The sequence below is a fragment of the Protobothrops mucrosquamatus genome, unplaced genomic scaffold, assembly GCF_001527695.2.
Source record: "Protobothrops mucrosquamatus isolate PMUCROS unplaced genomic scaffold, P.Mucros_1.0 scaffold45, whole genome shotgun sequence".
Taxonomy (NCBI): domain Eukaryota; kingdom Metazoa; phylum Chordata; class Lepidosauria; order Squamata; family Viperidae; genus Protobothrops; species Protobothrops mucrosquamatus.
Window position 1 is genome coordinate 1,099,652 of NW_015386427.1, and position 23,762 is coordinate 1,123,413.

Genomic DNA, 23,762 nt, shown 5'->3' on the forward strand with positions numbered 1-23,762 from the left:
TTATTGTTGCTGCGGCGTCGGCCGCGCTGGCTCGCTCCCTCCCAGCGCCCAACTTGCCGGACTGGTCACGTGAGCGGGGGAGCGCGAGTCGAGTCGGAGAAGCGGTGGGGCGAGGACCGAGGCGGAGAGAGACTAGTGTGGCTGCAGCGAGCTTCAGAGGGGGGAGCTGACCGAGACGGCTACAGGCTACAGCTTTGCGAGTTGCTTTGCCGCAGCTGCAACAAGCGGCAGCCGCGCGCTTTTAGGCCGCTTTCTTTCCTTTCCTTTTTGGAAAGGAAGAGATTAGCAGCAAGGGAGGAAGGGGGTGAAGGAGGAAACAGGCTCATTCTTTTCCTTCGCTGTGCTTCGCAGAGGCTGGGCTGGTGGCAGCGGCTCTTTTTTCTAACTAAGGACAGGGCGAGGCTGCTTTGGATACTAGTTTTGGAGAAGGGAGGCCTGGCTTCCGTTTAGGCCTAGCCAGCCACCGGGAGCACTAGATAATTTATTCATTTATTCACCTCACTAGACACAGCATGAGGTGAATAAATGAATAAATTATCTAGTGCTCCGCGGGCCGGCTTGAAACGGCCGCCGGGCCGTATACGGCCCGCGGGCCGTAGTTTGCCCATTGCTGATATAGACAGAACTCAAGCCTTGGAAAATCCTGCATTAAAAGTAGCAAGGAATGTAAATGGAAAGAGATTCATCACCACCCACAGGTAGTTTTCTAGCATCTGCTTGAAAACTGAAGAATATGCTCTCCTCCCTCAAATAGACCTTTTGATATAATCAAGAAGGCTGGTCATAACATTTGAAGCCTCTTGTGCAACACTGATCCTTTAAAACTTTGCTGGAACAGATTACATGACAGACTAGCAATACGATCAATATTTTCCAGCATTATGATTTCATGGCCTCACCAGTATCCTATATATAAGACTATGCAACATTTATTTGGTGTTCTAAACACTATATAATTGTTTTCTGCCCATTAAGTCAATACGGTTGAATTGCTTCTATTATTTTTTCAGAGAAACAGGTGGTAGAAAACATGAGGCAGGCTATTGTTTATCATAAGTACAGGCAAAAACCTTGTTTATCATTACCTTTAAAAATACTTTGTCAATTGCATTAAATTGTGTTAATCTTCTAAAACTAAATTTACAAGAAAAAATTAACAAAAAATTACCCAACCCCAAAAACTTCACCTTGCTTTTTCCTGGAACACACTTGGCAATCTTATCCCAACGTTCCAGCGTTCCCTTTGGATACTGTTGCAAAGCCAGCTCTAGAAGTTTTTGTTGATTCTGAGTCCACAAGTCATCTGAACTGCGACACTTCTCTTTTTTTCTGGCCTCATCATCGCTATATTCCTCTTGTTCTGCAGTGTCAAAGTCCTTCTGGCGCTTCCCTCTACACTTGTCCTCTGTTGTCTCTTTTGTCCCTGGGAATATTGTTTCAGCAGCCTTTGGTATTGTTTTCCGCCTGCGATGTCGGGCTTCATTTAACCCAGTCTCTTGTTCATCTGTTGTGATCTTATTTATTGTTTCTGGATCATAATTGTACTTTGTTGTTTCCTCCTGGTCATCTTCTTCTTTATCCCGTTGAGTTATTATAAGATCAGGTAAGTTAATACTGGCCTTGTTGGATTTTGAGCTTTGGGCCAAAGTTTTCAACTCTGAAAATTTAATAGTACCTATTGAAAAATAGCAGATGTCAGATTAACAGATAATAAGGCAGAAGATGAGGAGAACCAACATTCCAAACAGATTTTTGGTTAAAGTATGCTTCATGAACCAGCCTTGGAAATATCTGACACCTGTATTCAAAAATCAGACTTGAAAAACATAATAGATTAAATCCAGACTTAGTCAAACATAAGTCTGATTCCAAGCTAATAAAGTCAGGCTTTCATTTTTACTTGTATGTTTCCATGGTAGTCACACTTAGTTTAAACAATCCAGAAATAGCATCAATTAGGTACGATGTTAAGAGGTCTTCCGTTATATTCTGGCTCTTTTGTTAACATACACTCCTCTATGCACTGATACACTGAAATGAATGAACTGCAGTGCTCCCATTGAAATGGAAGAATAATGCACTGCCACGGTGTTTAATCAATGGTACCCTTAGTTATTTTAATTCATCTTTTGGTTCTCTGGAACAGATGTCACATATTTTTGTTTTCTTTACACTGCTGACAATTTGAGGCAGAGTTTCACATTATCCACTTAATGAAGGCACATATATACATAGAAGCTCCTTTTTTGCCTGTTACTTCTTTTCAAAAGAAGCAGTCAGTATGCTTAGTAATGGCTTAGTAATACCTAGGACCACCTTTTGTCCACTACTACTCTAGCCAATATGGATATTTACTCTCTGGCCTCTAAAATCTTTTAAGTAGGACTCAGAAGTTCTGGAGATTGCCACTATCCCATGACTGTAGAGGAGAATTCCAAAACCTCCTAAAAGCTGTATTTTTAAAAAATGAATTATTAAAAATGATAGAATGAAAAATATTAAATACTTAAGAGGCAAGCAGGTTATTACCTATAATTCATTTTAAACGTAACTGAAACAAAAATAAAAGTTTGATCCTCAATTCATCAGATTTGAGAGGATTATCTGGCACTCCAGTCAAAGGCCAAATGTACCATCGCACCAGAAAAAGAATCATTTTCCAGATATAGAAGAATCTCTGATTTCTTTCTCTCCAAATATGTTAATTTATTTACTGCTGTGAATAATTCCTAATCTTGATAACGAAGATAAGGAAGCTTCAGTGGCTATAAAACACTATAAAATGAAATGCATGTTTTTACTTATCTATTCTGCCATTAGTTGAGACCTATGAACATTCAAGACTGCATCAACAAAAGACTAGATTCTGTGGTTTCTAGTTCCTAAAACTCCTGATTAGGAAAGTTCAACTCCAGTTATTCCAGATTTGGGAAGGTAACTCTTCCTAGTTTACAGCAAAATAGGTGGGCAGAATGCCAAGAAACTGAGGCCCATTATGTTTTGTTTTATTTTTCAAAGAACATTGGATTAAGTTATTAGCTGAAAACATGTTCTTCAGTAAATCTATAGTATATGCTTAGCCATAGAAGTAGAAACAATTGAGGGATTATGTGTTGCAACTCTGTTTTGGAGGATTGCACAGAGCCCTCAAGAGAATTTGGGGATCATTTTTAAATGCTGTTTTGAGGGTAAGAATGGGAATAAGAGTTACCGTATTTGGGAGAATATCCCATCCCTAACCTTACCTCCATAATCTTCCTAAAAAGTCCCTATTTGGAAGTGGATTTTTTGGAACTGTGATAGTTTCAGAGTAGGAATGGGAACAGTTTGCCTTTCAAAATATTCTACCCTATTCTCATTCTTAATTTTTTTAATCCATTCTTTGAGGACAAAACTGCCATGAAAAGTGGAGATTTCAGGTTGTTTTTGTGTGGCACATTGTTGCTAGAACAGGTAACAGAAGGCAGCATCTAAGCGGCAAACTAGTTCCATCTCCATGCTTATTTCTAAATGAGCTTTTACTTATGGAGCCACCAAACATTTGGCCATTTGGCCATCAAAATCTGGCCCAATCTTGAAGAGCCACAATATAGCCTGTGGATTATAGCATCCTAAATTTGCTCTTCAGCAAAGTTACACCTACAGATTAATATACAACCCAAAGGAGGGGAGGCATGCAACTGAAAATTCATAAGGAATGAAGAGAGAAAAAAACAAGTTTAGCTACTAATCTTTAAAGGCAAATAAATATATTTTCTTTAATCATTGTGAGATATATAATGTAGGCACATTAGACATTACCTGGAGCACTTGAAACTGAATCTTTAATCTGCTTGGCTTTCATTGTAACCTGTTTAGGAAGAAAGAGAAGTCATTTGATTTTCAATTGTTTTGGTAAGAGGACTTAAAAGAGGTTTCACCAGTGTACTCAGTCGCCTTTTATCTGATTATTTCCAGTCTGCCGTTCTTCCTCCTGTCTCCCAAGTTCATTCCCCCATATCATTACAAACATACTACATACTGAATCTGAATCCTACATTAAGGAGACATATATTTGCATCTCACAACTCTAAAAACTCAAAATGTAATTGAAGTGCTTCAGTAAAGAGCTGAAATCCGCCAATAGTTTTTTTTAAAAGGTGTTGTAATTGGTCCAGAACTAAATAGCCATCCTGTGAATTGATCTGTTTATTCATAAAGTTTAAAATGCAGCCATCAAGATTTGAATCTACCCAGTTTCTGATTTCTTACAGTTTCTACAACAGAAATGAGGAAATTGGTTTTTTGGATGATGCCGGACTGTAACTGCCTTTATATCCATGAGACAGGTCTGCTGGGGTTGATAGGAATTGGCGTACAATAGTAATTAGAACACCACAGTTCTAGACAATAAATTATTTGACAGATTATTCAATAAATTATCTGACAAGTTATTCCTAATACATTTTTTGGTTGGTGAATCTCTCTAGCCAGCATGCTGTCTGGAGAATTCTGGGAGTCAAAGTCCATACATCTTAAAATTGCTAGTTTGAAAAATACTGTTCTTCATATTTCTATACATACACAGAGAGACAGAGATCAGCATAGAAGAAATAGCTTTCATCCATCATTTGTAAGGTACTCTACTAGAAAACAGAGTCAAGAGTGTTCTCCCCCATGCCCATTCCAATTGTAAAGCATTTCCTGTCTCTAATATAGCATTCAATGTTACACTGTCCAAAACTATTGTCAAGCAGCTGATATAATATGAGGACCAGATTGCTCCAGCTTAGAACTCTTCTTGCTCCTTAGAGCCTTGTAAATGCTCATTTGCTAAATTAGAAGTTCTGGAATCACCACTATTCATACTTCCTGGCACTGAAGAGAGTTCAGCAATAGTTATAAAACCCAGACAGAGCGCCTGGGCAGGGAAAGTCTGGTTAGTTTGGCATATGAGTACAGAATTGAACTTGAGCCTCACAAACAGATGGTTTAGTGGCTTGGCCTGATGGATTATGAAGTAGACCAAACTCAAAGAACCACTCAGCCATGAAACTTCAGTCACTCTTTTTTAGCCTTTGGGGGTTGTCATGAAAATAAAATTAGTGCAATGGGGTGGGAAGAGAAGGAAAAAAGTAAATATAATTCCTTGCAACAGATCAATAAACTACATCAGATCTTCTCATATGTTCAAGATAAGCTTACATTTTCGTTTGTCCTATTTCCTGACAGAATCCAAGTCAGGCCTCTAAACTTGCTTTTCAAAAAAGAAAACAGTTATAATTTGCAAGCCGCAATATCCTGCATTGGGTCCTTTTTTAAAATGACAGATGCATCTTTAAGTTACTCTGCTTTTCTTCAATATGATCAATATATCCATCTCTCTTGAGGGATCCCTTACTTAGGAAAAACTCCCTGAAATCATAATAGTAATCCATCTAAGTATGTTTAACATAAATCCTGGACTGTTTGAAAGTTAACACCTCCCCTCATGTTAAATAACCACAAAAACTAACAGGTAATGTTTTTCTCCCTGTAACTCTCAAACTCAATGAGAGATAGGGGTTTCTTGAGCTCCTCTGTAAAAATGGGACACTATTATAACTGCACCCACTTTCGCTTAGAGTGGCAGGCACCAGCTAATTAGAAAAATGTGTTCCTGTCTATCCACCTGCGTATTTTTTTATGGCTTACTTGGACCTTTTCCACACAGAAAGCAAATCCCGCATCCGTCTGCTATTGCAACTTGAATACAAGAGATTAGTGGCAACAGAGACTACAGAATTGGTTTACCTCCTCCCAGGCGGGTAAATGATATTATTTCATGAAGATGGAATTTAGAGATCTTTGCTGTCACTTCAGAAAACCTGCAGTTAATAACCATATTAAAGTCTATGTTTTTTGCAGACCAGTCTATTTTATTTTCACATTTTTTAAGTTTCTGAAAATAATGGCCTGGATCCAAAAACCCATTTCCATATTCATAGAGTACTTCCATCCAGCTTTACTTTCAGCAGCAGTTGCGTGCCTCATAGAATTCTATTCCAGAAGAGCCTACAACCTTTACTGCCTAGGAGACCAACAGAAATAGTAGGGTTGCCATCAGTAGGAAAAGGCTTCCATGCAAGCATAAAATCCTGTATATAGGACTCAAAATTTTAGTTTGCACCAACATATATTACCCAAGATTATAACGTATCTATCCACCCTGTTTGATCTTCTTTCAAAATTTCAGTTCAGTTTGTTGCAGAAATTCCACTTTACAAAAAAGATTGTCAAATTAAATAATACTTCAAATTACCCAACTGAAAAAAGACAGGATTTTGTCACTATTTTTATTGATTTTGTTCTTGTTATAGGTAATCCTCATGTTATAACCATTTAGTGACTGTTCAAATTTACAATTGTGCTGAACAAGGGGTATGTAAGACCAGTCCTCAGAGTTCCAACTGTTGCAGCATGTGATTGTGTTCCAGGTGCTCAGTGCCTGGCTCATAATTACATCATTACAATGAGCTGCAATTGTATGATTGTGATTTCAGGCATTCCTTGCTAGCTTCCCCAAAAGAAAATCAATGGGGAAGCCAGCAGGAAATCACTCCCACTACTTTTTTGCCCAACTGCACTCCATTAAGCCTGCCTGAGGTACCCTCTGTGGTCCACTGTCTGCTTGCCTGGAATTTCTGTCTCTTCCTGTTTAATGATCCAGACAGTCATTGGGATTACAATGGCATTTGGACTTCTAGATTCATCACAAAAATATTCAGTGCTACTACAACATGCTAAGTCAGCACCACATCTAAGATGTGACTGTGTAACAGCGGGCTCCCATGACTGAGCACTTAGGCAGGAAGCAGTGCTCTTAGAAGAGCAGCAACAATATTAAACTGATACAAAGGATTTTAACCTCAGGACATTGATGGTATAATTGTTAAGAATAGTAGTCAACTCTGACAGCTATGAAACTCATTGAGTGATTTTGGGCCAATCATTTTCTTTTCACTTAACTTCTTTTTAAAAGATAGAATTTGGAAGAGATACAACATTATCTTGTATGTCATAGGAGAGCAGATAATAAATGTAATGAACAAATAAACACATCAAAATCACCATTATCTCAATCTCAACTTTCCTGCAAAACATCCTCCCAAAGATGAATCACAACTATCTGTCTTTGCAAATATACCAAAAGAGCAGGGGTAGTAAAGTTAAAACTCCGAGCTATATGCTACCTCAAATTACCGAGATCTCTACACTACGAACTCTCCATGTACATTGCTGGTACAAGATAAAGAATTATTAGTTTCTTTCAACAATGTCAAACATTATTTTTCAAAGCACATGGAAAAGCAAGAAATTTATATCATGTTTATGTTGCATTAACAGAGGGATAGAATCAAGATCATGTGAAGTATTAATACCACTTGATAAGGCCACACTTGGAATACTGCATGCAGTTTTGGTCACCGCAATGTAAAAAAGATGATGAGACTCTAGAAAGAGTACAGAGAAGAGCAACAAAGATGATTAGGGGACTGGAGGCTAAAGGATATAAAGAACTGTTGCTGGAATTGGGTATGTCTAGTTTAATGAAGAGAAGGACGAGGGGGGACATGATAACAGTGTTCCAATAACTCAGGGGCTGCCAAAAGAAGAGGGAGTCAAGTTATTCTCCAAAGCGCCTGAAGGCAGGACAAGAAGCAACGGATGGAAACTAATCAAGGAGAGAAGCAACCTAGAACTAAGGAGAAACTTCCTGACAGTTAGAACAATTAACCAGTGGAACAACTTGCCTCCAGAAGTGGTGAATGCTCCAACACTGGAAGTTTTTAAGAAGAGACTGGACAGCCATTTGTCTGAAATGGAATAGGGTTTCCTGCCTGAGCAGGAGGTTGGGCTAGATGACCTCCAAGATCCCTTCCAACATTATGATGATGATGATGATGATGATGATGATGATGATGTGGACTACACACAAATAATCTGAAGAATGTATCAGAAGCTGGAGTACCAATTCCATTGTCCCCTAATTCTATATTATTAGGAATGCTAGTAGGCATTAATTCAGCAGAAGCCATATGCTTCTATGGACTAGAACTGTGGCCCCCAACCTTTGTGACTTGGTGGTCCGGCTGGAGGGGGGAGAGAAGAACCAGGCCACATGAGCATGCATCCGTAGCTTGACTTGTGCAAATTAAACTGCATGCACGTGTGCATGCATGCCAGCCCATTGCTAGTGCAAGTTAGCCCACTGTTCGCGCAGCCCGGTTCCAAACAGGCCATGGCCCGGCCCAGCCCTGAAAACAGAGGCACACGGATTGCTTGAAAGCAACCCATATGACTAAGTTTTCCCCTTATGGCTTCTCTGACAAACTTACCTATCTGAATACAACATTTTATGCTTGCCTTGTCTTACTTAAAAAAATATCTAAAATTAGTATCCCAGAATAATATGGAATAATTTTTGGTTCTCCAACCATGCACTAAAAAGGTCAGAAGATGATGGAGTGAGTTCATTTGCAGTGAGTTCCAATGCCAACTCTAGGCAGCCATGAGAATATATATTTCAAATAGCAATAATGCATATTCCAGCATTGCAAATCAAGATGGAGGTCTTGGGGAAAAATAGAACTTGTCCTATCAAAAATCTGGAAGGAGTGATTATTGATTAATTGAACCAAGGGGAGTTCACCCTTCCCTGTGTGTGTGTATGAAGGGAGCTTGTTGAATTATTTCTTCAAATAGTAAAAGGAAGGAATGAGGGCTCCAAATTCAACAAGGGGGGAAATGGGTCAAAACACAGATGTGTGGAGATAGACATGGAATACCAGTTCAGCTAACTAGATCAGGTGGCAGGAACCCTCATTAAAGAAAACTGAATGAAGTTTCACTTTCATAACTGAAACATTTGGAAAGGGGGGGGAACCAATCTAACCAGAAAAGTAATGTAATAAAGGTTGCATTACCTTTTCACCTACAAATAAAAATAAGGCCCCATTACTCTGATTTAAAAAAATCTTTGCTTGTTTGGGGTCAAAACAAAACTAAGTTGTTTACAATGCAGCAGTTCTTACAGTCACATAGAAATGGCAAAGTTGGGGCTCAAGCAGATTAAAGCTGCTGTTGCTTCTCTCCATAAAATTGTTGTATAAACAATTTTAGGCCAATATTTAAGTAACCCTGCTTAATATGGCACATCAAGAAGAGACTAAAAGCCACTTTTTCATAATTAATGCTTTTAGCACATTTCAAAAATATAATTAAGGCAATAGAATTTATAATAATATCTACATTTTAAAAGAAAACATGGCTGAAATTATGGAAAAAGAGAAATGTCAATACAAGATTTCCTGTCAGGTCACTGTGACCAATCTTCACATAATTTTGTTGCTTACATTTGCCAGAAACCTGACTCTTCATGGCCAAAGTTTTTGATCGTGAGTGGGCATTATCATGTTATATTACCTGGAAGTCCTTCTGCCCAATGGACTCCAAGGACATGAACAGAGTATTCTCTAAGTTATCTTTTTTCACTTGCAAGCCTGACTTTTCGGGGGAGGGGGAACTAGGGGTAAACTGACCACCCGTATCCTGGAAACTATCAATGTCAATCAAGGAAACTGGCAACCAAAAAAACCAGAAATTGCAGCTATCAAACAATTTAAAAATGGCAAAGTTGCAGATCCTAACCAAGATAAGGTGGAAGTGCTCAAGGCAAGATAATTGTAGCAGTCAATTATATTCCCAAGTTATCTCCAATATTATGGAAAAAAGCAGGTCCTGCTTAATTGGAACCTGCTGATGTTGTTCCTGTGTTTAAAAATAATGATAAGGTGTGATGTGAAAACTATCACAGAATCGGAAAGGTCACTGTGCATGTTTTCAAAGCATGATTATAGTCAATGCAAAAATCCCATACCCAGGAAAAGCAATGTGATTTTAGATCAGGCCATGATCAGATTTCACTGACAAGCAAATATTTAAAGAGTATACACACTATGGAAAAAATGGCTGCTGTATTTATTGATTTTAGAATTGCCTTTGATAGGGTCCACAAGAACACACAAAATTAGTTTGGTGAACAGTGTACCTAAACAATCATCTAAGTCATAGCTGTCTTTTATGATGATATCCTTTGCAAGGCTGAAGTACACAGTAAGAAAACCAGTACCCTCATAATCAAAACAGAAGTGAGACAAAGGTATGTACTATTACCATCGTTGTTCAATGTGATGACAAATTGGGTGAAAACCTTGGTTGGGCATTTAGGAGTTCAATGTGACATAGATAAATTGAACTCACAGATGGAGCATTAAACCAATGACATTGTTTTCATATAGAAATCAGAACTTTAGGTACAGAAGCTATTAGATGTCATAAACAAAAGAGCTCAGAGGCTCTTAGGCAAATTATTATCCACATTATGGATAAATTCAAAAAAGATCAAGGCCATGCAATTGAAATCACAAAAATTAATTTTGCCTTAAAAGGCGAGCAACTGAGCAGATGGATTAGTTAATATATCTAGGCTTTTTGATCCCTTCATCTGATCCTGCTGAATCAAGTAATGTGTAGCCTCATGGCAAGGTAGGTGGCAAATAAATTTAACAATAAATAGATATTTATTTACAAAAGATTTGAATACAGGTAATCCTTCACTTATGACTACAATTGAGATTAGAATTTACATCATTAAGCAAGGCAGTGGTTAAGTGAGTCACACCCAATTTTATCACCTTTTTTGACATGGCTGTTAAGCAAATCACTGCAGTTGTTAAGTGAAGCATGCGGCTTTTAAGTTAGTATAGCTTTTCCCATTGACTTTTCTTGCCGGAAACCAGCTGGGAAAGTTGTAAATGACAATTACATAATCTCAGGATGTTTCAACCATTTTAAATACATGCTGGATGCCAAGCAGCCAAATTCTGACTGTGTGGATGCTACATTAGTTGTAAGTCACATTTTTCAATGTCGTTATAATTTTGAATAGCCACTAAAGGAATAATTATAAATTAAGGACTACCTGTATTAATTGTGTCCATTACTTGCTCAGGATCTATGAAACTTCTTGGGCATTTCTAGTGGAACTGCTGGCAGAATGAGGACATTCAACAATATGTAATCAACAGACCATAGCAAGTTGAGATCAGATCCAAGCATACTAAAACAGATGAAAGAAGAGAAGCTGAAGAACAAGAAAACCAAAGAATACCTAATCAAGAAATACCACTTGAAGAGTGGCTAATGTCTGGCAAAATTACTTGCTTACCAACAACTTTCAAATTGCTAACTAGTGTGGTAGTTGATACAGTCCAATAGCATCTAACTGAAAACAATCTTTTTCCACCTGAGCAGAAAGGAAATCACCCCAATAACAGAGGAACAAAAGATCAACTGACAAATGATTTTGGAAAATTGCAAGAGAAGGAAGACCAACGTGAATGTAGCATGAATTGACTACAAAAAGGCATTCGACTCTCTGCCATGTGACTGGATAAACAAGTGCCTAGAAATAACAAGAGTCAGTAGAAACATCAGAAGCTTTATGCAAAGATCGATGGCACAATGGAAGACAGTTTCATGTCAATGGTGAGAGACTGGGAGAGATTACTATCAAGAGAGGAATATTTCAAGGAGATTCCCTGTCACCACTACTATTTATCATTGCACTGTTTTCTCTGTCAACAATACTGAATAACTCAGACCATGGCTATCAAACATCCAAAACATCTGCCAGATTATCCCACCTCCTTTATATGGATGATTTGAAGATGTATGGAAAAACACCATCTGAAATAGAATAGCTGCTGAACACTGTCTGTATATATAGAGAAGATATTGCAATGGAATTTGATTTGGACAATTGTGCCACACTCATTATCAAACAAGAAAAAATAGCGAAAACTGGAGCAATCAAGATACCTCATGAAAATAACTTTAAGAGTCTGGATGAAGATGATTATTACAAATACCTGGGTATCCTTCAAGCCAACAACATCAAGCACACTGAAGTCAAGAAAAAGGTTAGAGATGAATACATCAAGAGAGTGAAGAAGATCTTTAAGTCCAAATTCAATGGAGGAAATACTATCAAGGCAATCAACACTTGGGCAATTCCAGTCATTAGATACACAGCTGGAATAGTGGACTGGACTCAAGCAGAACTAAAAGCAATGGATACGAAAACCAGAAAAATTACGGCAACAAATTATGCCCTTCATCCTCGCAGCGACAATGACAGACTCTATCTACCAAGGCAAATAGGTTGGTTATGGAATGTTGCAAGTACATCAAATGGTTGAGGAAGACAAAATGGCTTTGGAAGAATATCTGAAAGACAATGAAGAAGATGAACTGAAGTTAGTACACCAGGAAGGCTTACAGACTATTGGAGAGATCAATCTGCCCTATAAGACCAAATGAAAAACAGAATGGAGGCATGGGAAAATAAAGCACCACAATGCCAGTACATTAAAAAAAATAGCAGGGAAAGCAGATAACAAGAAGACCTGGCAATGGCTATGAGTAAGAAAATTGAAGAAAAAGATTGAGGGACTAATTCTAGCGGTATAAGACCAAGCCTTAAGGACAAATGCATATAAAGCCAGAACTGAGAAGATAGCAACAGACAGTAAGTAACACCTATGCAAAGAAGCTTAAAGAAACAGTGGTAAACTATTGCAAGAAAATTGCCCAGACTGACTACAAGCAGTGGCATGACAAAGTAGCAACAATGGTGCATTGAAGATCTGCAAGAAATGGTGGGACCATAAAATAGAGACTGTCATAGAAAATGAAGAAGTTAAATTGTTCTGTGATTTAGAATTCAGACAGGCACATGCCACATAATACCCAGATTTAACAATTGTTGATAAGAAAGACAAAAGAAGACTGGATAGTGGATGTGGCAGTGCCTGGAGAGAGCAGAATAGAAGAGAAAGAACTGGAGAAGATAACAAAATACAAAGACCTACAAATAGAAATAGAATGATTGTGGCAACGGCAAGCAAGGGTAGTACCAATAGTAATAGGCACCTTGCGTGCAATCCCAAAACAAATGGAGCACCACTGGCATTGACAAATTCACCATCAGTCAATTGCAAAAGGCAGATTTACTGGGAACAGCTTCCATCCTGTGACGATATCTGTAACAGCATCAAACATCCAAACATCTGCCTATCCCAGGTGCTTCGTAAGGACTCAATAGGTAGACAAAAATGCCAAATCCAGTCTGAACATCTGGCTGGCTGTGCGAATAATAATAATAATAATAATAATAATAATAATAATAATAATAGTAATAGTAATAGTAGTAGTAGTAGTAGTAGTAGTAGTAATCTGCTACTGTAATAGTTCTTAGGTCCTTGGTTAGAACTTCAACTGTTAAGTTTTTACGAGTCCCAGAATGTGAATCAAATTGAAGATTAAATCTTAAATAATAATGAAAGCACTGTAGAAGTGAATAATAATAATAATAATAATAATAATAATAATAATAATAATAATAATAATAATAATAATAATAATAATAGTAGTAGTAGTAAAGTTGGAAGGGACCTTGGAGGTCATCTAGTCCAACCCCCTGCTCAGGCAGGAAACCCTATACCATTTCGGACAAATGACTGTCCAGTCTCTTCTTTAAAACCTCCAGTGTTGGAGCATTCACTGCTTCTGGAGGCAGGTTGTTCCACTGGTTAATTGTTCTAACTGTCAGGAAGTTTCTCCTTAGTTCTAGGTTGCTTCTCTCCTTGCTTAGTTTCCATCCATTGCTTCTTGTCCTGCCTTCAGGCGCCTTGGAAAATAGCTTGACACCCTCTTCTTTGTGGCAGCCCCTGAGATATTGGAACACTGCTATCATGTCCCCCCTTGTCCTTCTCTTCGTTAAACTAGACATACCCAATTCCAGCAGCCGTTCCTTATATGTTTTAGCCTCCAGTCCCCTAATCATCTTTGTTGCTCTTCTCTGTACTCTTTCTAGAGTCTCAACATCTTTTTTACATCGTGGTGACCAAAATTGGATGCAGTATTCCAAGTGTGGCCTTACCAAGGCCACTAGAATGGAAGACGTTCACATAACAATAGAAATTATACAAAAACAAGTAAAGAAGGTCAAGAACTGGAGTTAGAACTGGTTTAAATGACTTGCATGGATTCTGGATAAAATCACTAACACATTTGCATGCAAGGTTAGTAAACCAGATGAATCAGGTTCTGAAAACACCAGAAAGTGAAAAATGGCTAACAAGCAGAAGAACTTTTTTGATTCAAAAGGATGCAGAAAAGGGAAATAAAACCTGAAAATTACAGGCCAATAACTTGTCTGCCAACAACAAATTACTTACAGGCATTACTGCAAACCAAATATATGGATATTTGGAAAACAAGGATCTGCTGCCTGTAGAACAGAAAAGATGCTACAAAAATTCAAAAGGAACCAAAGACCAATTGATGATTGATAAACTGGTTTTGAAGAATTCAAAAAACAAGACGAACAAATTTGTTCATGACCTGGATTGATTATAAGAAAGCATTTGATTCTGTTCCACACAGCTGGATTGAGAAATGCTTAGACATTTTTGGAATTAGCAGCAACATCCAGAAATTCCTGAAGACCTCCATGAAGTTATGGCAAACTAAGTTGATGGCCTGTGGAGAAAAACTTGGTGAAGTTAAAATCAAACGAGGAATCTTCCAAGGTGACTCATTGTCACCTCTGCTATTTGTACTTTTGATGGTGCCACTAACAAGCATTTTGAACAAAACAAACTGTGGCTATGAATTGGCTAAAAAGAGTCGAAAATTTCCCATTTGCTATACATGGATGATTTAAAATTGTTTGGAAAAACAAAAGCTGAATTGAGCTCACTGCTAAAAAACACTGAAGAGTTTAGCAGAAATTGAAATGCAATTTTGCATTGACAAATGTGCAACAATTGCTGTTAAGGCAGGAAAAATGGTTAAAGATGATGGATTCGAACTTGATAATGAAGAGTTGATAAAAGCAGTAACACCAGAAGAAGGGTACAAATACTTAGGAGTTTTGGAAGCTTCTGATCTATTGCACAACCAACTCAAAGAAGCTACTTCAACAAAATACATAAAGTGAATTCGGAAAATCTTGAGATCAAAACTGAGTGGAGGAAATATCATAAAGGCAATTAACACCTGGGCAGTGCCTGTAATACAATACTCAGTTGGAATGATTGATTGGACTCAGCTAGAACTTGATAACTTGGATCGAAAGACAAGAAAACTAGTGACAATGCACCATACTCTGCATCCAAAAAGTGATATTGATCAATTGTACTTGCCAAGATCTCAGGGTGGCACAGGACTCTTACAAACTGTGGAAGAAGAAAAACATAGCTTAAATGACTACACAAAGAAAGCAAAAGAGCCTTTGCTGAAGGAGGTGAACAAGAGAAACCTCTTGAAAACAACAAGATTGAAAGCAGAGTATTAAAAGAAAACAATTGAGCATCGAGTTTCTAATTGGAAAAAGAAGCCTATGCATAGTCAATACCTGAAGGACACCGAAGGAAAGGCAGATACAAAGCTAATGAGAGATATACAATAAAATAGTACATATATACATATAGACACATATATATACATACACACACATATATATTACACACACACACATATATACACATGTATGTATGTATGTATGTATGTATGTATGTATGTATGTTTTCATTTGGAAACTAGGCACTCTCTCCTCTCCTTACCCTCTCCTCTACCTCAGAAAGGATAAAACCCTCTAATTAAAGAAGTAAAAGAACTGAAACAAAGAATAACTGAGCACCTAGAACAGCAAAAAGAATAAGGCCGCCTGCATTGAAGCTTGTTCCAAAGAAATGCCAAACCCAGTCTGAACATCTGGCTGATTGTGCAATGATGAATAACAATAATAAAAACACCTTACTCAGAGCTGCCTATATACTCAGACATCTTAACAGCTCTAAAATCCTTGGTTAGAACTTGAACTGTTAAGTTTTTACCGGTCCCAGACTGTGAATTAAATTAAAGATTAAATTAATCATCATCATCATCATCATCATCATCATCATCATCATCATCCCTCAGTGAGGCATTACCTTAACATGATTGTGGGGCTTGTGTACTCTGAGGAAGATGAGAGCTATGCCAGAGGTTCAATCATACTGGACAAGACTCACCAGAAGAGTCAGACAAATATTATCTCTCCCATAAAAAATATGGTGAGACATAAATTTTAGAAAACCTAACTAGCTCAGACATCGCCCTGCTTAACAAGGTCTGCACTAGATGTTGGAGTTCCTGGATATGTGGTGAAAAATGGGCTACAGGACTCAGAACTGTTGGCTGAGCAACCAGGGCCAGCAACTACAGAACTATTGGAAGAAAAGGTCAGGGACCTGAAAGACACTTTGTCCAGAATGCCACAAGGAAACATTAGTGTGGGCTAAAGGCACAGGAAAGATTAAGGAAAGGAAGTGCATGCTGGGAAAGGAAGAGCAAGTGGCTAAGTTGTGATATTTAGCTAGCTCTGACATGGGCACAAAGCAGAGATGCTGACTCAGTTATTAATGCTTTCTTCCACAAAAATCTTTTTTCACTTTTGCAGATGTCAGTCTAGCTTTCATTTGTAGTAGACAACGTAATAAAAATTCAGTCTTGATCACAGAAAACTAGCTTGTCAGGAGAGATGTGTGTCTGTGTTAGAAAACAGTCTGTTGGCGATGATCTGGCTAAGCCTGAGGAAGGGGTCAAACGTATCATCAGTCTCGAGTCTCTTTGCACCCACAATAGATCTAAGTCCAGCCCACCTTGAATTCCACTGACTCTTATCTACCACCTATTTGCTTTGATTGTTAGTAGTTCAGATTCTTGTAGAGAGCTTAAGCTTGCAATAAATCTTTATATTCATTTGAACTGTTTGGATTTCTTGATTTCTCACACTTGACAGTAATTCTTCTTTGGTTCTGCCTAGCACTTGGAAATGGGAAACAGAAACAGTTCAGGTGGAACAAAGATACATTGAAGTAAACAGAATTTCTTTCTAAGTAGAGGCATATAGCATTGAACTATTGATACTTTCCCTTGCATTTTCCTAATGCAATATTTCAATTGCTGATTAATAACCAGAGATGTCATATGCCAGCAAGTGCCAAACAGCCATTGACAAGCACCCTCATTCACTTCCCTTACCAGTTTGGATTCAAAGCATCTGAATAGAATCCTACCCTAACCCATATTAAAATAAACACTCTTTTATCTTCATAATCTGACAAATTAGTCATTTTTACATCACCATACTGCATAGTATTATACAGCCCCTCAGTCCATGGCAGGCACCCCAAGTTCTAATTAATGGATACCACCTGTCTAAATACTATTAGCTAATGAGGTTTCTTTCTTTTCTCTCTGCTGCTTTTTCATTTCTTTTAAGGTCTACACAGAAATATAATCTTTATTTAAGTCCCACAAATGTTCTCTTCTAGCAATGAGAGTTTATCGCAAAAACTAAAACCAGCATTGTTTTTTTGGTTATCAGGTTACAGTAGCTTAAGTCTCTAAGCAGTAGAATCTCCATATAGCTGATCAGTTACAGCTGCTAATTGTGGAGAGGGGAGACCCGCTGACATCTGTTTCTTGCCCAGTTACCTAATGGTTCATTTCCAGGTCTTAAAAGGGTAGTACCCTCCATCCAAAGACAATGTCCAACTCTGCCAAGATCTGCCTTCCATCCTGCTTGCCTTGTGCTGGTTTGTTCATACAATGCAAATTTGAGTGAACTCACATCTGCCACTGATCGACCCAATTCATGAGCAATCTTTTCCCATCGACCAGGCATCCCTCCTGGGAACTTAACCATACTTCTTGTCAGTTGGCTAAGGTCCTCTTCCATCCATTCAGGGACCTGTAAAATATTTGTAAAACATTTATTATACTAGGCAACTCGAAAGGTTTTTACAGTAATGAAAAACACCAAACATGAGTCTTAAGTAAAGCAGTCCAATAAAATCTGTTAAGCAATAAAAATGTTTTTTACAGCTTTTTAATGGCGCCTACTCGCAGAAGATCCAACTTATCTAATTTATGTAACAGATGTTGTCCACCTGTCTTGAAGACTAAGTCTATCTATTTACAAACAATGGACAGACAATTCTACCTTTTTGTAGGTGTCAATGCACCTTTGTTCACATACAGAAAAAAAATAAACATTACGTTAAAAATATTTTTCATGGACACATGTTTTAACTTACAGGCACTACAAAAAAAGCACAGAGAATATATTCCTTGGGGAAGCATATTTAGAAATGATGAACCAGGCCCCTTATTTAACAAAATAGATATATTTGTTAAGTTATAAATTGCTCTGGCAGAAAAGGGATTTTGAGAGATTGTGAATAATGTGTTAAAAACAGCCAAACCTGCATAGCTCCTGAGCACGGTACACTCATTAGGGATGGTAGAAAAGTCACCCACCAACTTCCAGGCACTTGCATAACACACCCATTGAGAAAAATTTCTTCCTTTTTGAATCCTTTCTCCAAAGAAAAAGGAACTGTATGGAAAAGCCTTCACAAGCACCCAAAGAGCAATTTTCACTGTCTTTTCCTATCAAAACACCATCTGGATCAGGCTTCCTCTGCACTGATATAGGCAGTGAGCAACAGCTTCCCATTTCTCTTTTATTTCTAAAAGGAGACTTTTATGACAAATACCTCCCCCTAATCACTATTTCTGATAATGAACAGGCAGGCATCAAGCAGTTTGCATTACAGAGCCATCAGTGCTAAACAACAGTCAGAGGTGAATGACCCCTGGGACCATCTCCACAGCTACAGCAAAGCTTCTGCCTGACACTAATCCTGCCTGTCATTCTCCCACTGTGCTCGAACTGCACTGACGTCCGCCTGCTGCACTGCAAGCAGAAACGGGGCCCTCCCTGACTTTTTACTGTCTCCCCCAATCAATGGCTCCAGCGTGCTCTTTTCACCATGTCCAAATGGCAGCTTCACTCATCGTCAGAGGGCCTTGCCCCTTGTTTAAAGGGGCTCCCCAAAGGCACTGCCATTTGCATTCATTTGCAAAGCAAACTACTCTTATTCACTTTGTTCAGGGCGATCAGGAATGCTCCCTGAAGCAGAGAAATTGGCATAAATATACAGCCTGCTGGTTAAAAGACAGTAAATAATAGCCAATAATTGGAAGGAGTTTTTTCAGTCATCCTTCTCTTGTGTCCATATGTGTCTTTGTCCACCCAAAGCCAAAATCAAATCTACTTGGATTATTGTACAATATCAATGATCAAAATAGAATGCAGGAGCACAAAGTAGATGAAGACATGCACTGTGATAACCTAGCACAGAATGTCCCATTTTCAGCAGAAGAACATGCATACACTCACAAAGTGGCATTGGTTTGGCCTATAAAAAGGAAGAGCTAATTTCCATTAGACAGTAATCATAACCCTCAATGAGGAGATTCTACTAACCAGTTTCCCCAAAGTATCACTTAGAACAAGGGTGTCAAACTCAATTTAATTGAGGGCCATATCAGCATTGTATTTGCCCTCCGGAGAAGGCCAGATGGAGAAGGCCAGATAGCTAGCTCAACATTGCTCGCGTCAGGGGTGCCTGTAAGGGGGCGGGCAGGGATGTAGGGGATCCAGGGGTCTCCGACGGAGGGGGGCAGGACCAGAGAGGGGCTGGTTCTTTGGAGGAGCCTCACTCATGGGGGCCCTTGGATGGTACCACAGTCTGCCCAGGGCCCTGGGAGGCAGGGGGCGGGTGCCCATCCTGGTCCTCAGCCTCCCAGGATGCCGGGACCAGGCTCAGGCAGAGCAGGAAGGGGAATCCTAGCTGCCTCTTGGGGATGGGGGGGCTCCTGCCCTTCCCATTTGCTTTTGGGGTGTGGCGCCGGGCAGGAAGCTTATCCTGGATGTAGTGGAACTGGAGAACAAAGATGGACAATGGGGACCGGGTAGGCAGGGGCCGTGGCATGGCAGTGATGGTGACTGGCTGGGCTGCCTTGCCATGGCCTCACTGGCCGTTTTTGCTTGCCCATGCCCACCACGCCTGAGATGGGGCAGGCGGCTGCCTGGTCACCTGACAGGCTGGATCACGTGCCACACTCCCCCGGCGCCTCTACCTCCCTGCCACTTGGAGGACCAGCTCGGCATCCATAGCACTGGGATCCATTGTCCATCTTTGCTGCCAGTGTCTGCTGTGGCTAGGCTGGTGTGGCCAGCCAGCTGGCTGGCTGGTGCATCTGGCAGGCTGGATCATGTGCCTCACTCCGCGCCTCTGCCTCTGCCTGTCACTTGGATGGCTGGCCCTGCAGCTGCAGGGCTTGGACCCAACTGTACGGCATGGGCTGCAGGACCCCAGCTTACACATGTACTGGGCATGAAGTATAAAGCCTAAGACAGAAACCTTCATTATCAAATAGTCTCATGCATTGTGCAGTTGTTTATTTAGCTTTGAGTGAAACATTTAAATAGCATTTAAATAATTTTATGTTTATCAACATTGATGCTTTAGAAATCATAGTTAATACTGATATAAACTTATTTTTATTTCCAAAGGTTTCAGTTATGTAAACATTAGAATGTTAATATCTCTAGTCAATATTGTATAAACATCATTGTAGTGGACTAACACAATGTATTATGTTTTATGATAATACAATAAAATAAATGATAGAGAAAAAGATTTATTTTTACACCTCTGAGCCACAGGCCAGTTCCTCCTCCTGGCACTTAGGATGTCAGCTGACTGTTCCTCCAAAATGCTGCCTGCCACATTCTTTAAATAATATTTTTGCAAATAGAATTTCCTGCATTACAAGAGAGGTGACACACAAAACTCTAGTGCAGGGGTCCACAATCCCCAGTCCATGGACCAATACCGGGCCGCGGCATGCCAGAAACTGGTCTGTGCAAACAAGCAAAGCCCCATCTGCGGGATGCAGGCAGTACATGAAACGACACCTCCTCCGGTCCATAGAAAACCTTTCTCCATGGAACCGATCCCTGATGCCCAAAAGGTTGGGGACCTCTGCTCTAGTGAACAAAGATACCCCAATTAATATGTTCATTATTTTTTACTTGAAATTCCTTCTTAGCTAAATGGTGGTAATTTGTGCTGAAGCAAAGGTAAGTAATCGTTGGAGTTTGTTGACTTTTTTTCAGATTGTAGGCATATATAGGGACATTTTTTAAAGCATTCAGTTACCGGTTACATTCACAAAGTGGTTGCAATGAGGGTCTTGTGCAGAAAGAAAATGATTATTGTAGCCAAATCTGGCTTCTTTTTCTAGTGCTACATTGTATCTCTGCCTTTTGAAGAGCAAGTGGGTGAATTTTCAATAAAGCAAAATTTTAATTTAATATTGGGTTTTATAAAAGATCTTTATTTTCCAATTACGTCTTTCCATGCATACTATATTCCTATTTAATTATTTTTAGTCAGAATAATATTTGGCAGGCAGTCTGGAGAGAAGTATTCATGAAATAGATAACATTTGTAATTTTTCTTTGAAACTTTTGAAAGAGTAAAAGAAATTGATGAATATCAACATAAACTGAAAGCATTAACTTAATATTCTTTCTTTCAATTTGGAATTTATCTTCTATTAAGATAACTATAATGTGCCAAATCATTTTCACGCTGAATCTAATAAGCCACTTTAAGAATGATAAATAGAGAATGCAAATATTGTACTCCAGGATTGACTATGCATTTCCATTTTTCTAGGAAAATGCATCTTCCACATTTTCAACATTTCCATAATTGTTACACCTAGAGTTAAATCAAAGGAATTAGACTACAGCCAGCTTTGCAGGATATCTGATGCTTTACATGGACTGTAGACATATAGTCTAGAGAATTTCACACAGATGTGAGAAGTGACTCTTTAGAAGCCAAGATAAAATTGAGATGCCAGCAGCAGAAAAGGACCCACTATAATTAGAATGCTACTAAAAGCATAGTTGAGCTTTTCTCTCCAAAAGTCAGACTGTTCTTAGAAATATCCACAACTGATACTACGGGAAACATTTCAAATATTCTATAGCATCCCTCCTCAAGCAAGAGTCCAGAGGTTTCTCTACCAGAATTTTCCCTACTCAGAAAAGTTTAGATACCTAAAATGCAAAAACCCAAACCATTTTATGTTAGAAATCAGCCCTCCACAATCCTTGTTTGTTGGTGAAGAGCCACAGCTTTGTTCTCCTTTTTTTAAAGGTTTGCTGAATTTACAGCTCTTAGGCAACAGTTAATTGGGCCTTTAGATGCAGCAGAACCTCCTACAATTCAACTGCTACAATCATCTAGGAGGGTGGCCACAGTGTGAATTTATTTTCCTGCTCCAAAGCCAATACTATGAGAGTTAAATGAATGCATATGCATAAGCCTTTATCACTTCAAACTACATTTGCCCAATATTACCCAAAACCTGGCCAGAACTCATTTCTATGGTAAAGTAATAGAAAATGCCACATAGCGAGGGGACAGCTGTTGTATCTACACAAGCATCCAGATTTTACATCAGAAAAGCTGTGCTTTGGGATTAAGTCCCCACATTGAATGCTGTGCAGTCAAAAAGAAAAGCCAGAAACAAGAGGCCCTATTTTTAACACAAAAATTAGAAGGGATTTGTGCAGTTCATAAATATTCGTATGATTTGGTGAACGAACAGAAGGGGGTTACCATATTACATTTCAATAATGCATATCAACTTCTATTAGCTTATTATGTTTATTGCTGTTTTAAGTAAATATTATTATATGTAATATTTTCTCCTCAGGTGGTTCTAATTTGTAATAATTAAAAGTAATTAAAACACAGTGCTTATTTACATGAACATGCACATGGATTTTGTTGACCCATCAAAGTCTACCTGAATTTTTAGTGTTCTGTTATTCATTTTTTTTCAGAAAATTCTATTGCTCTTCATTTAAAATTATTTATTTTAGTTTCATGTTATTCAGCATATTTGAAGTTAGCAGTCTTATAACTAGAATAGTATGGATTATTTAGTGCAGGGGTGTCAAATTGCCAGCCTGCGGGCCGGATGCGTCACTCAGAAGCTGCGCCCATCCCATTGCCGGCAATGGCTAAACAGTCCCGATACATCGTGCGATGTCATGTGACGTCATGAGTTTGACATGTCTGATTTAGAGTAAAAACCTAAGATTGTTATAAAATTCCTGTCATCAATTATTTATTTATTATTTATTAGGAAAAACAAACTTTGATTTTTGATTAATGATTTTTTTTAAGAACTTCACAATAGTCTAACATGTTGTTTTCAAACTTGCCAACTTTTAAGCTATATGAATTTCAACTCCCCAACCAACATGTTGGCTGAAAGAACTATGGGAGTTGAAGTACACATATATTAAAGTTGCCAAAAACACTCACTAGTGCATTTATCTGTATCCTTCAGCACTGTAATGGCAATTAAAGAAGCAAAAGCCAATATAATAAAACTGAGCTCTGAGCAAGTCATGGATACCCATACTTGACAGCAGAGAATGGACAGCTGCAGTTCTCTTTTGTGCAATTCCAGCTGAATTTCTCATGATACTTTGGCCTCACTCATGAATCCATAATCTACCTACCTGAAGAAGAAAAGGATAAAAAAGACAGAAAATCATAGAAGAAAAGATGGCTTCCATTATTTTTTCTAAAGATTCTAAAACCTGAAACAGAAGTAGCACAAGGTAGCTGTCTGAGATAGGTATATTAATGCTACTCATTCCAAAGCAAAGTTAACATTGTTAATTG

The 23,762-nt window shown here is 38.6% G+C and overlaps 1 protein-coding gene across 1 annotated transcript in view; it reads right to left on the reverse strand.

Moving 5' to 3' along the window:
* The window catches only part of DNAJC1 (DnaJ heat shock protein family (Hsp40) member C1), a 131,642-nt gene that overhangs the window by 3,817 nt on the left and 104,063 nt on the right, over positions 1-23,762 (reverse strand). The window contains exons 9-11 of the mRNA XM_015811557.1: positions 17,765-17,884; positions 3,802-3,850; positions 1,188-1,675 (exon numbers count right to left, since the gene is read on the reverse strand). Of these exons, the coding sequence (XP_015667043.1) occupies positions 1,188-1,675; positions 3,802-3,850; positions 17,765-17,884 (657 nt within the window). The remainder of the gene's footprint in view (positions 1-1,187; positions 1,676-3,801; positions 3,851-17,764; positions 17,885-23,762) is intronic.